Source organism: Sminthopsis crassicaudata, chromosome 2 (assembly GCF_048593235.1).
Source record: "Sminthopsis crassicaudata isolate SCR6 chromosome 2, ASM4859323v1, whole genome shotgun sequence".
In the NCBI taxonomy this organism is placed as follows: Eukaryota; Metazoa; Chordata; class Mammalia; order Dasyuromorphia; family Dasyuridae; genus Sminthopsis; species Sminthopsis crassicaudata.
Window position 1 is genome coordinate 388,770,239 of NC_133618.1, and position 12,878 is coordinate 388,783,116.

General features: G+C 41.8%; 1 protein-coding gene across 1 annotated transcript in view; it reads left to right on the top strand.

Moving 5' to 3' along the window:
* SLC4A9 (solute carrier family 4 member 9) overlaps nucleotides 1-9,272 on the top strand; it is a 16,739-nt gene extending 7,467 nt beyond the window's left edge. The window contains exons 10-22 of the mRNA XM_074285146.1: nucleotides 226-359; nucleotides 700-980; nucleotides 1,435-1,493; nucleotides 1,768-1,956; nucleotides 2,133-2,246; nucleotides 3,356-3,517; nucleotides 3,894-4,072; nucleotides 4,303-4,375; nucleotides 5,187-5,255; nucleotides 5,659-5,832; nucleotides 6,644-6,760; nucleotides 7,269-7,379; nucleotides 9,011-9,272. Coding sequence (XP_074141247.1) covers nucleotides 226-359; nucleotides 700-980; nucleotides 1,435-1,493; nucleotides 1,768-1,956; nucleotides 2,133-2,246; nucleotides 3,356-3,517; nucleotides 3,894-4,072; nucleotides 4,303-4,375; nucleotides 5,187-5,255; nucleotides 5,659-5,832; nucleotides 6,644-6,760; nucleotides 7,269-7,322 — 1,605 coding nt within the window. The 3' untranslated portion in view covers nucleotides 7,323-7,379; nucleotides 9,011-9,272. The remainder of the gene's footprint in view (nucleotides 1-225; nucleotides 360-699; nucleotides 981-1,434; nucleotides 1,494-1,767; nucleotides 1,957-2,132; nucleotides 2,247-3,355; nucleotides 3,518-3,893; nucleotides 4,073-4,302; nucleotides 4,376-5,186; nucleotides 5,256-5,658; nucleotides 5,833-6,643; nucleotides 6,761-7,268; nucleotides 7,380-9,010) is intronic.
* The last annotated feature ends 3,606 nt before the right edge of the window (nucleotides 9,273-12,878 follow it).

A 12,878-nucleotide genomic window follows, 5' to 3' on the forward strand; every position in this document is an offset into this window, starting at 1 on the left:
TGTGGGGGTTCTGAGGGAGGAAACATGATTTCTGGAGCAAGTGATCTTAGCACAGAACATTGGGTTATCTGAGTCAGGGTAGAGGAAAGATACTAGGAAGATTGTGTCCTCTCATCTGCAAGGCGTTAACCCCTTACTTGTGAAGGCCACTGAGGGCTGCTTTAGTCTAACGGGCTTGTTCCCACTTCCAGAAGTGAAGTGTCCCCACTTTCCTCCATTGAGCAGGGTGTGCTGGAGAGCTTCCTGGGCACTGCTGTGGCGGGGTCCATATTCTGCCTCTTTGCAGGACAGCCTCTCACCATTCTCAGTAGCACAGGGCCTGTTCTTGTCTTTGAGAGGATACTTTTTGCTTTTAGCAGGTAAGTCACTTCCCCCCAACCCCCACTGTCCTATTCTCTCTTAGAATCCAGGGTAAGACTGTGCCCAGTGGGTATTCCCAAGGCCGGGTTGGCAGTAGCTTCCTGCCTGCTTGCTCCCACTTAAACCCCAACTACTGCATTAAGCCGCTGCACTAGCCATGCCTTTTACAAAGCCCTGTGAGAATAAGGAGGATGGGAGAGCTTTAGGAAGTGGTCACTTCTGCCCTTTGGGGAATCATAGGAAGCTTCATGGGGAGGCCAGGCCCAGGCCCAGGGTAGGGATTACAGATAAACTCAGTGAGAGCTCCTGAATCTTCTCCCCATTTCCTCCACTGCATAGGGATCATGGCCTAGACTACCTGCCCTTCCGAATGTGGGTGGGGATCTGGGTGGCCATCTTCTGCCTAGTGCTGGTGGCCACAGAGGCCAGTGTCCTGGTCCGTTATTTCACCCGCTTCACGGAAGAAGGTTTTTGTGCCCTCATCAGTCTTATTTTCATCTATGACGCCATTGGCAAGATGCTGAGCCTTGCAGAAGTCTATCCTATCTACCGACCCAGCCTCTCTGGAGACCCTGGCTCCAGCCCTCATGGCTGCCTCTGTTATTTCCGAGATATAAAAGGTGGGCAGAAAGGAGGTGCACCGATGGGGAATCTGCCTGCTGACCTTCAGAGAAGGTCTCATAAGTGTCATTACCCCATCAAAAGGTGTAATACACAGGGAGAACTTAGTCTCAGATAATCTCAGATAGAAGACTAAACTCTTCTAAGTTTAGAGAGTTACAAACATACCAAGCAGTTCTATAGAAACAGGGAATTTCAGAGTTAGAAAGGACCTCAGTGATCATTAAGTTCAACTCATAACTGAAAAGAAATTCCTATTGTAGCACCTGTTAAGTGCTTATCAAGCCTCTCTTGAAGAAAAATGATTGGGAGAAATACGCCACTTCCCACAATAGCCTCTTCCCTTTGGGAAAGTTCCAATTATTAATATTTTTCCTTAAATGGAGCAAAATTTATCCCTTTACAACTTCCATCAATGGGTATGAACTTCAGCTATTTTGTCTTTTCACCCAGGGAACATATCTCTGTGGAAGGGGGAAAGCCCAGAGACCAAGGATGCTGCTTTGGGGATGGTAAGGCAAACTTAAGGATAGGCTAGTTCTTGCGTGGGAACGGGAGCAACTGGAAGATTCTTGGGGCAGGTTTCAGGGAAATTACTGCTTTTTGGCTCTCTCCGTATTGCTCTCACATGATATTCACAGAGCTCAGCAGTTCCCACTAGTCCCCTGGCCCTCTGTTCCCATCTTCCCCTCCCATCTCCCAGAAGCTCCCCAGAAGGATATATCCAAGGAACTGGATTTTCCTTTTAGCTTTTTCTTGTCCCCCATTTTTTTCTCTTTATATTAGGACCTAAGCCTTGCTAATGTGTCTCTGCTGTCCCCACCTGAGTGTGCCCTTCAGGGAGGCGAATCAAGAGGTTTTGGCTGTCATTTTGTCCCGGATATTGCCTTCTTTTCCCTCATACTTTTTTTTGCCACCTTCCTCTGTGCCACCATCCTCAAGCACTTCAAATCCAGCCATTTCTTCCCCTCCAGGGTAAGTATCTTCTTCTATACTACCCATTCCCCCATCCTAGAAGAAGGTAGTTACATAGGACACTGGAATGGGGGAAGGAAGGAAAGGGATCTCAGTTTGCTTCTCTAATATGGTGGCAAGTTTCCTGGGGCAAGGACTTGCAAGCACCAGATCAGGATTGAATCTTGTGTGATCAGGTACGGAAGGTTATCAGTGACTTCTCCATGGTCCTGGCCATCCTGCTAGGTTGTGGACTGGATGCTTCCCTTGGCCTCAGCACACCCAAGCTCATAGTGCCCAACGAATTTAAGGTGAGATAAGGGTCTGAAGGGAGAAGGAAGCAGCAGTGTGTGTACAGTGGACACATAGAGTATGTCAGAGGAAGAAAAGGATCCTAGTAACCTTAATTCTGAATCTGGGACCACTTACTTAAGAAAGAAGATCCAAAGCTCTTGTTCTATTATCTGTCCCTAGACATGCCCTTCCCTCCAGATTCTCATTCATGTTTGGATCCTCAGAAAGAAGAAAGAGAAAGGGAACTTTGAAAAATCATTAGTTTTGATTTTAAAGGAGTCAAAGAAGGAGGATCCTGGTGGACTCTGAGATGCCAAGGCCCTAGCCTTGATTTCCACCCACCCCCCCCCACTAAATTCCAACCTTCACTCTGGAGCTCCTTTCTCCATAGCCAACAATGGAGGATTGTCATAGTCTTAGCTGATTTTTGCGGTTTAGAATACGAGTTGTTCATGAGTTGGACAGGTCATGCCTTCACAATGTTGAGGCCCTTCAGGGATAGGGGGTATAACTTAACTCATACTATCTTTAACTCAGACCTGAGAGTCTTTCTCTGGCTCAGAGACCCCGGTATCCTATGGGGCCTCCAAGGGAGGAGGTAAAGGGAGAGAGAAGACTCCTTTAAGACAGCTTTGGGGTTTCAGGAACTCAGAGGTAGCAAAGTATCTATTCTCTCCAAATCTCCACTCCCCAAGCACTCCTCTGGCTCCTGTAATCAGAGTCGACGCTACCACACCCAGTCCTGCCCCAGACTCAGGCTGTAGGCAGGTCTGAACTTGGGCTGACACACCCTGGGTCCCAAGATGGCATGTATGGGTCATTTTTCACCAGTCTCTTCTCATCTTCCAATAGTAATAGAGGGATAATCTCCAAGGTTCCCAAGCTCAGGACCTCCGGCTATGTGCTACCCTTTGCTAGGAATCTGACCTATACACTAGCTCTTCTAAGACCTTACTACAATGGAAGAAGAGAGGGAAGGGGAAAGGAATTTCCTCATTGAGGAGCAACAGGGGTCAAATATAGGCAGAGTTTATAGATTTGGAGAGTTCTTGGTTTGAGTTCATTGGGCAAGATACTGTTGCAGATGTTGTCCATTCCACCATTTCTCTACTTCCATCACACATAGCCCACTCATCCTGATCGGAAGTGGCTAGTGCCATTGTTTGGAGCCAATCCTTGGTGGTTGTGCCTGGCTACAGCTCTGCCAGCCCTTCTGCTGTCTATCCTTGTTTTCATGGACCAGCAGATTACTGCTGTTATCCTCAACCGAAAGGAGTACCAGCTTCAGGTGAAATTATTTCCTCACTCCCTTATACCTAATCTTCCCCCAGGATACCCTGTCTCTCTCCATCTTCACAGTCCCTTCTAGTGCTAGGGTTGTCAGTGTCCAACCCACAGGAATTCTGAAGTAGGAATAATTCCAATTGTTAGTAGTCCTTTCCCTCTCAAAATTTTGTGTATCATCTATTTGATTCTGTATGTATATGCTATATATCTTCCAATAAAATATAAGCTTCTTGAGGATGGGAAAAATTCTCATTTTTATCTTTTTATCCGAGTATTTGTCAAATAATAGGTGCTTAATAAATGTTTCTTAAATTGAGTTAAATGGGGATGGGGATTTGAGCTTGCCTAGAGCCTATGCTGTCCCTCTTCTACTGCAGAAAGGTGCAGGATTTCACTTAGACCTGTTCTGGGTGGCCATGCTGATGTTGCTGACCTCAGCCTTTGGGCTGCCCTGGTATGTCTCTACCACTGTCATCTCACTGGCCCACATGGATAGTCTCCGTCGGGAGAGTGCAACCTGTGCTCCTGGGGAGCTGCCCCGTTTCCTGGGCATCAGGTGGGGCCAGTATTTGGACTGGGACAGGGGAGTTTCTTTGACTCCTTTAAAATCAGAACTAATGATTTTTCAAAGTTCCCTTTCTCTTTCTTCTTTCTCAAGATCCAAACTTGAATGAGAATCTGGAGGGAAGGGCATGGCAAGAGTTTTGGTGTGAGCATTGGGGTGGGGGTGCTGTAATGATTGGTATTTTTAGCCCCATCAACCCCGGCTTCTCACTCTTGACACAGGGAGCAGAGGCTCACAGGCCTAGTTGTCTTCATCCTCACTGGTGCCTCCATCTTTCTGGCCCCTGGGCTCAAGGTAATAATATCTGGGACAGAGATATCGTTAATGGGCTCTGGTCATCTTAGTGGGAGCAAATCCTTCTCTACTTCTATCCAAATTGGGTTAGTATCTGAGAGCCTAGCTTGAAGAGATTTCCATCCCTATTTCAGCTTCCTGGGATATCACAAGCATATACATATAAAACTCTAAAGTCCAGGATGGATTTAAAACAAAATCTCTTAATTTCTCAATAAGCAAATGTTTATTGAACACATGAGACACTCATATGGAAACAGGAAACACAAAAGGTCCATGCCTTCCGGATGTTTCTTCTATTTAGGGAAATAAAACATAAACATATGAAAAAAGTTAATAATAACATGAAGTATTTTAATAGTGATACCAAAGCTGTCTATCAAAAGATAGTTTATCTTAAGTGTTAAATGAGTGCTAAGTGCTACAGGATTCACAGATAAATAAAATCCAGGCATTGAAGGGGTTGCACAAATCATCTTGTTCAAACTCTTCCTTTTACAGATGAAGAAATTGAGTCTTAGAGAAATTAAATGACTTACCAAAAAAATACATAATGAGTTAGTGACAGAACTAAGACTAGGACCCAGGTGTCTTGCTTCTCAGTCAAGAACTTTTCCCACAGAGCACCCTGTCTCCTCACCCCCCCAAGTTAAAGGAGAAATTACTATGGAGAAATCCCCATCAGATCCTACAAAGTGAGATGGAAGGAAGAGAGCCTGAAGAAAGATACATTCCTCAGAGGACTCTGGCCAGCTTCCTTTCATTGTTCCCTATCACTGGAGCTCCCTGAAACTTTCTTTGTGTTTTCTAGTTTATCCCCATGCCTGTGCTCTATGGCACCTTCTTTTATATGGGAATTGCAGCACTGAGCAGCACCCAGGTAAGCAGAGTCACCCAGTGGGCTTTTCATTTTAACCATGATCTCCAAACTTCTATATTTGTTCTCAGCCTCACCTCACCCCCAGGCTCTTTCTTGTTCTGGTTTTTCAGTTCTTGGTTCTAATGGCTCTACGCTTTTGTTTCCCACATCCCTTAAAAGTCTTATTCTACCTTTCCTGATCCCCTTTCCTCTCTTCCTGGGTTCAGACCATCTGGAGTCAAATTTTGTTGATAAAAGGATGATGGAGATAGTTTTGTTTTTTTCTTTTTGGAGACAGAGAAGAAGAGAAAGAGGCTTCCTTTGTAGTCATCACACATGAAAAAGTTCCCTGATGATCAAACCTTTAAGAGGTAAAAGTTATTCCTCAGACCTCCATGGCTAATCTTCCTTTCTTCTTCCATAGTTCTCAGAACGTATGAAGCTGCTTCTGATGCCAGCAAAACACCAGCCAGACCTATTGTTTCTGAGACATGTACGTCTCAGCCGAATCCACCTCTTCACAACAGTACAGCTGGTCTGCTTGGGTCTACTCTGGGCAGTCAAGTCTACAGCAGCTGCTATTGTGTTCCCTCTCATGGTGACAATGGGTTAGAGGGGGGTGGATGTTAAGGGGGTGGGCTTTATAGAACCAGGGTTTGGAAGAGGATAATCTCCTGAATCTTTGTGGTATAAGTGAGGTGTCAACGATTCCCTAAAATAAAAGGGGAAAACTACTTTTTCTTTTTTACCAGCATCCTATGAAATGGAAATTATTTTCCATAGCAGCTCCATAGCAGGTTATAGGTCTGGCTATTGACATGAGGCTAATTAATTTGATTCTAAGAAGGTTTCTAAGGCAACCCTTAGGGAAATCAAAGTTTGCTTCCAGCCACACAGTGAAATGGTATCCAGATTGAAAGGAAAGCCCTTCTCCCATTCTTTCATCAACAAGTAGTTGTTAAGCAGCTATTAGGTTCAAGGTACTAGGTGGGATTTCATATAAAAATGAAACAGCTTCTGCCCTTCAGGAGATGATGTTCACTGAGAGGATACAAAATGTTCCCAGAGAAGTGTAGACTAATATATGCAAAATAAATATACAGCAATTTGGAAAGGGAGGCATTAATAACAAGAGGAATAAAAAAAGGTCTCCTGAGGAGTTGTCACATGAACTGAAATCTCAAAGTAAACTATGGTTCTGAGAAATAGAGGGAAGGACAAGAGAGCTTACCGAGAGATAGCCTCGACAGAAATAGGGAAGTAGGAGATGGAATTTCAACTGTGATGTACAGCAAGTAGGCCTTCCTGGAGAAGAGCACAAGAGGGGGAGAGAGCAAGATACTGGAAAGACAGGCTGGAACAAGGTTGTGGAGGGTGGCTCCTTGACAGCCACTTTGTTCCTGGTACAGCTGCTGGGCCTCGTGGGGATCCGGAAAGCCTTGGAATGGGTCTTCTCACCACAGGAGTTAAGCTGGCTAGATGATCCAGTGCCAGAGGAAAATGCAAAGAAAGTACAGCAAGAGAAGGTATTGGAACTAGAGTTCAATCCCAGAGGGAACAACAGTGAGCCTATGAGCCTGGAGGCAAGAGGACTGAGATAGAGAACAACCAGAGCAGAGAGTGGACATCTGTCCCTGAAAAGAAGAACTTCTATTCAGCCCAACTTCTATTCAGCCCCAAATAACATAATTCTCTACTCTGCTAAGGAAAATGGCATAAAAGAGGGTAACCCTTGGAGTCAGGAAGATTGAAATTCAAATCACTTAAATTTCTCAATGCCCCAGGCAAATAAATCCCCCCAAAGTCCCAGAAGGTTTCTGATATGCATTATTGGAAGGACTCCCTTTGCACTGACCACAAGTCCAGATCCTCCTCAAAAATGTTAGTGCTAAGTGAGGTACAGAGAAAATGCACAGGCTGGAGGGGTGGGGTGGGCAGAGGGCATTCTCCTCCGTTCTCTCTTACTCTGAGATCTGAGTGATAGAATAGCCCTTCCTGGGGAACCCTGTCCTTCTTTCAATCTCATCTCCACAGCCTGAGTTGATGCATCAGCTGAGGACTCCAGAAATTAACATCTCTGTGAATTAGCTGGAGGAGGAGATGGAGGAGGAGGAGGAGGAAGGTATTCTCAGAACCAAGCCTAAGGTGAGAGTGGATGAAGAATTGAAGATCTTAGTCCTGGGAACCGAGAGTCCTCAACACTCCCAAAAAGCATTTCCTATTTAGGCTTCTGAACTTCTTATGACATACTCTCCAAGAGGAAATGCCTTAGAGCTAAGCGGGATGAGGTCTGTGGGCACTCAATTTTATGGGAACCAATCTTTACCTCATGTAGAACTGACATCTGGCCAGGAGAGGGAGCCCTGCTAACAAAATTCCTGCTTTAAAGGAAATGGGTTGATTTACTTAAAGTGTGTCTTTGAGGCCAAAACTCTTTTCATAATAATATCAAGATGCTTTTATTCCTAATGTGGCAGTATCAATAATCAACACAAAACCAAAATTTCGGGAGTAGGGGTGGGAAAGGAATGGCTTCAATTTTTTGAGTGTAAAATGGTCTTGAGATGAAAAGCTTGAGAACCATTGATTTAAGGAAAACAACCCCCCCACACCTTCTTCCTCCTAGTCCCACCCCAAAAGGAAGAGAAGAAAGTTAAAAAGGGGAAAGGGAAAGAACATAAAGAACAAAAATAAGAGGGTGAACAGGCAGTGAGAAGAGGGAAAGACATTAGAATGAAAGAGAATTGGGTAAAAGTGAAGAAACACCTGCTCTATCTTCTTGCCCATAGTTGCTTCCCCTGGTTACATGCCATTTAGAGACATGTTCTGGGGAGAGGCATGAGAGTTAGGAAGTCTCTTGCTTTCCCTCCTTCAAAATTATTTGTTCATAAAAAGGTGAAAGTATACCACTTCCTTTCTCATGTAATTCCCCAAAATTTGTAGTTGATGAGTCTGTGTATAATCACATTTCATTTTCCCACAATGTCTGTGGCTAAAAAAGAGCCTCACGCCATGCAGGGGGATTCTTTCAGGAGCTTCAAAGTATGGAGATATCATTTTGCCCAGATTTTGATTGTACAGGGTATGATGTAACATGTTGACATTGAGCTGTAATACCAGGAGACACAGTACATCTGGTGTACAAAGTGGGCTTTGCTTAAATACCTTTCCATCTTGGAGCAATGGCAATCTTGAGATCACTGGCTTTTTGGCAAGGGAATCAAATGAATACAGAAAACTAGGCTGCAGCTGTTATGATGTTCATCAAGGACTGGATGAGATATTGAAGTTCAAGATATCATCCCCACCTCATCTATTCCATTCCCTTTGGGCCATATCCATGTCTCCTACATATTGTAACCCCCACATCTCACTCTCCACACCAGGCTTTTTTTTTTTTTTTTAAAAGAGGGCTTGTTAAAAGCATGCCTACCAAACCAGAGTATACATTGGATATCACCATGCATCAGTGTTCATGTAGTCTTCTAGGAAGGATAGTCCAAAGAATTTTCCTGAGCTGGACACTGTAAGATCATGGAGTCCATTTACAGGGATGTATTAAAAACGTAAGTAGGAGGTATGATTTTCTAAGTTTAGCATGGATTTTGCTAGGTAAAGAAGCCAGAAGATCTAAATTTTCTCCTCTCTCAAGGCTTCACTTTTAGGACCCTTATTTGATCTGCTCTACTGTTTTGAATTGTCCTTGGCATATCCACTTGTTACCCCACTTTAGTATTCCACTACCTTCTATTTCCCCATCCCACTCTCTTTAACAGGCACATTTTCAGATGCTCAAACAATGCCAATTTCTGCCTCATCTGTCTGACTGGGCATTATGTATGGTGGCTTGGACTGAGTTTCTTCATTCAAGGCTCCAGAAGTGAGTGCTGTAGAGGGAAGAACCAGGAGCCAATGGTATTTCAGGAGACTAAGACTTTAGCTAGCTGAAACCTCAGCATCCTCACAATCTTCATCTGAGCTGGCAAAGATTAGAAAGTTGACTCCTTTGTCTACAGAAATGTTGAACAGACAAAATCCCTGTCTAGGGACTATCATTAAAATAAATTAAACCCTCAAAGTATTTCTTATTTCTTTATTGTCTTATACACTCGTATAATTTGATCACACTCCAGGATTACAATGTAGGATATTCCTCCTGAAGACAGGAAATTGTTCTACTTGTTTCTTCTTTAATCCCTGGATTCCCTTGTTCTTTACCTAATGCAAAATCAGAGTAGAATGAGTGGATATTTGGATATTGCTCCCTACTTCCAGAGAAGATAATGCATGTGACAGTAAGAATGAAGATGATATTTAAAGAGGAACACGGTGAGACAACCATAAGGAACCAATACTACTAAGGTGTAAGATTACTAGGCATCATTGCATAGGGGCAAAGATCACTATTGTTTCTTTCCTTACAGTCTTTCATTAGAATGAATAAAAAAGGCACCGTTCCCAAGTTTAAAATTCAAATGCCTCAGTACTCTTTAGATTAAATTCTAAACCTAGGGTACATGAAAAAAAATTGTGATAACTACACTTCAATATAATTTTTTCTCTAACTTTATGCATTTTAAAGTTATTCTGATTCAAAGCAATTCCAATTAACTTGTGATGGAAAGAGCCATCCACATTGAGAGGTTGGTCTATGGAGACTAAATATTTTTATCTTTGTTGTAGTTTCCTTTTTTTTTTCTTTCTCATTTCCCCCCCCCCCCGCTTTGATCTGATTTTTCTTGCATAGTCTGACATATGTGGAAATACGTTTAGAAGAATTGCACATGTGTAACCTATTGCTTGCTGTCTTAGGGAAGGGAGGAATTGAGAAGAGAGGGAGAAAAATTTGGAACACAAAATATTGCAAAGGTGAATACTGAAAACTATTTTTGCATGTATTTTGAAAAATAAAAAGCCATTATTTAAAAAATAAAATGGAAAATTGTTTCATTCTGAGAAGGGGTTCATTGGCTACACCAAATTGCCAAAAGGCTTCATGACACAAAAATGAGTTCTTAATAAACCTCTTTATTGGAGGCAAGTCTCTGTCTCCTACTGCTGGCTTGACTAGGTAAGCCCACAAAAACTTCAACATTTCTTGTTCCTCATGTTGCCACTGATTTCACAGAAACTCTAGGCAATTGATCAGATTCTCTGAGTTTCAGTTTTCCATCAGGACTAATATAACTTGGCTTTCTGGTGTCTCAGGCTGCTGTCAAGATTAATTGCTGCTTGTACCCAGCTTTAAAATCTCCAAGTAAAAGTCTTTGAATTATGCTTATCTTTATTAGAAGAAGTCCTCATTCCACATCCAGCTTCAATCATCCTTTCTGGAAATTTTTGAGGAAAGTATATATCAAAATGATGTAAAACATATGGTGGAAAAAATTCCATGCCTCTTGGTCCCACTTTCAGATCTCCTATACCATGTCTTCTGCTTTTCAATGTTCTCACTCTTTGTTTTTGCAAACACTGTACTATCTTGGGAATGTTATATGTATATATGCACATATGTGTATATTTATATGTAATTGACTGCCATGAGTAGAACAACTTTGCTTCTTTTCTCCTATTAAAACTCAAAAAGAGGGGAAACAAGGCAAGGCATATAGTCCTTTTTCCATCTCTTCCAATCCAGAAGATGGCTATGGGTACAAGGAAACTATGACATTGGATCATTTTCTTTTAGCCAACCTCCAGGTGCTCAAGTTTCTCCATGACAAAAAAATCTGGAAGTCCCACAGAATGCTTCCCCAGGATAACTTTTGAGAGAGCAGTTTGGGGAACATACTACCCTTAGGACAACAGGAGACCAAAGGAATATGACTAATGCCCAGGAAAAAGGTAAAGAACTCTAGGAACTAACAAGAGACAATGAGTTGAAGTATCTGGGTACAGTTCAGGGAAGAATTCCAACCTCAAGAAACTAACAGGTGATCCTAATGAAAATCTGTGCTGTACATCTAATCTCTAGAAAAGATGAGACTTAAAAGTCATTTCCCAAAACTGGGAAGGTATTTATGCAAGTCTGTCTTTTGCATGAATATGGGCAGGTTGGAGTGATGATAGAAAGGAATAATCTCTCTAGGAATCATCCTCTGCCCTCTTCAACTAATCAACGATTATTTGTTGATCTGTTTTTGCCACTGTTACTTCCCTCTCCATTATGAATCTGGATTTGTATATCAGAGTAAGGGGTATCTTTCTCTAAGGCAAGTTCCCCTAGATTTCATTATTGATGCAGAGGAATGCAGCTCAGTTAACACTGAAGTATACTTGGCTTTCTCCCAAAATCTTCTTCCCCAGTCATTGACTCTTTTCCTAAGGCAGCAAAAGTCAGAGGGAAAGACAGGACTCAGTTTGGGGGAAAGGGGAAAGGTAAGCAATAGTCAATATGTTAATTCATATTTTTATTTCCCCAAAGTCTGGCTTTATTCATATCCTAAAGTTAACCCAATGAATACACATTTTATTATCTTCTAAAATTAAAACATGTTCAGGGTCTGGATCACTTCAATAGGAGGACTGAGAAAGAGGTGGATAATAGACATTTGGGGGAATGTACTCTCTGTCTCTAGAATTTGATTTATTTTTATTCTCAGTTCTTCATTCTGGTCTTCACAGAGAGCCATGGATCTGTCACAAATTCTTGTGACCAATGCCACACACTACAGGGCTGCTCTTGAGGGTTCTTTCTGCTCTTTATCTTCATTGATCCAAAGACTTTAAGATTTAAAGGGGCAACCTAGAGATGGATGAGAGTGAGCATGTCAAAGTCATCTAAAAGTTAGCATCATTCCCAACTAGGAACATATATTTAAAACTTTAAAGGCCTTTAGTATCTTGGAGCCCAAACTTTTAATTTTAAGATGAAGAAACTGAAACCAAAGAGCTAAAGTGATTTGTCCATTGTCTGAGGAAGGATTTGAACCAAAGATTCAACTTCCAATGCTCTGTGTACTATGCTATTCCATATAGTGCTGGATATTTCCATCAAAATGAGCAAAGATAATTAAATGTTCTTTCTAGAATAAAAATTCAAATTAATATCAGGCCAAATTTTCTGAATTGAATGTTAACCCAATTTTGATTTTAAAACAAATTAAATCAAAGATAGAGCAAGACATTTTCTAAGTTTTGTCCTCTAAGGTTTTTTTGTTATTTTGTTGAGTAGAATTTACAAATTTTAGCTTTATTTTTTTTTTCCTGAGGGATCTGGGGTTAGGTGATTTGCCCAGTCATACAGCTAATAAATGTTAAGTGTCTGAGTTTGGATTTGAACTCAGGATATCCTGACTCTAGCTGCTCCAGTACTCATTTTTACTAGATTTTGAATTCCAGATTTTTCCCCTCTCTCTTTCTCCCCTTTCCCTCTTCTAAAGATGTAAGTTTGATATAGTTTATACATGTGCTATCATATAAAACTTATTTCCACATTGATCAAAGTTATGAAATAAGAAACAGATCCAAAAGAGGAAAAAAAACACTTAAAAATATTAAAGTTAAAAAAAAAAAAGCTTTGTTTGCATTCAGAGTTCATTGATTCTTTATCTGGTTATAAATTGCATTTTCCTTTTTGAGTCCTTTGTGTTTGTCTTGGGTCACTGTGTTGCTGAGCACCAAGTCAATCATAGAATCATCTCT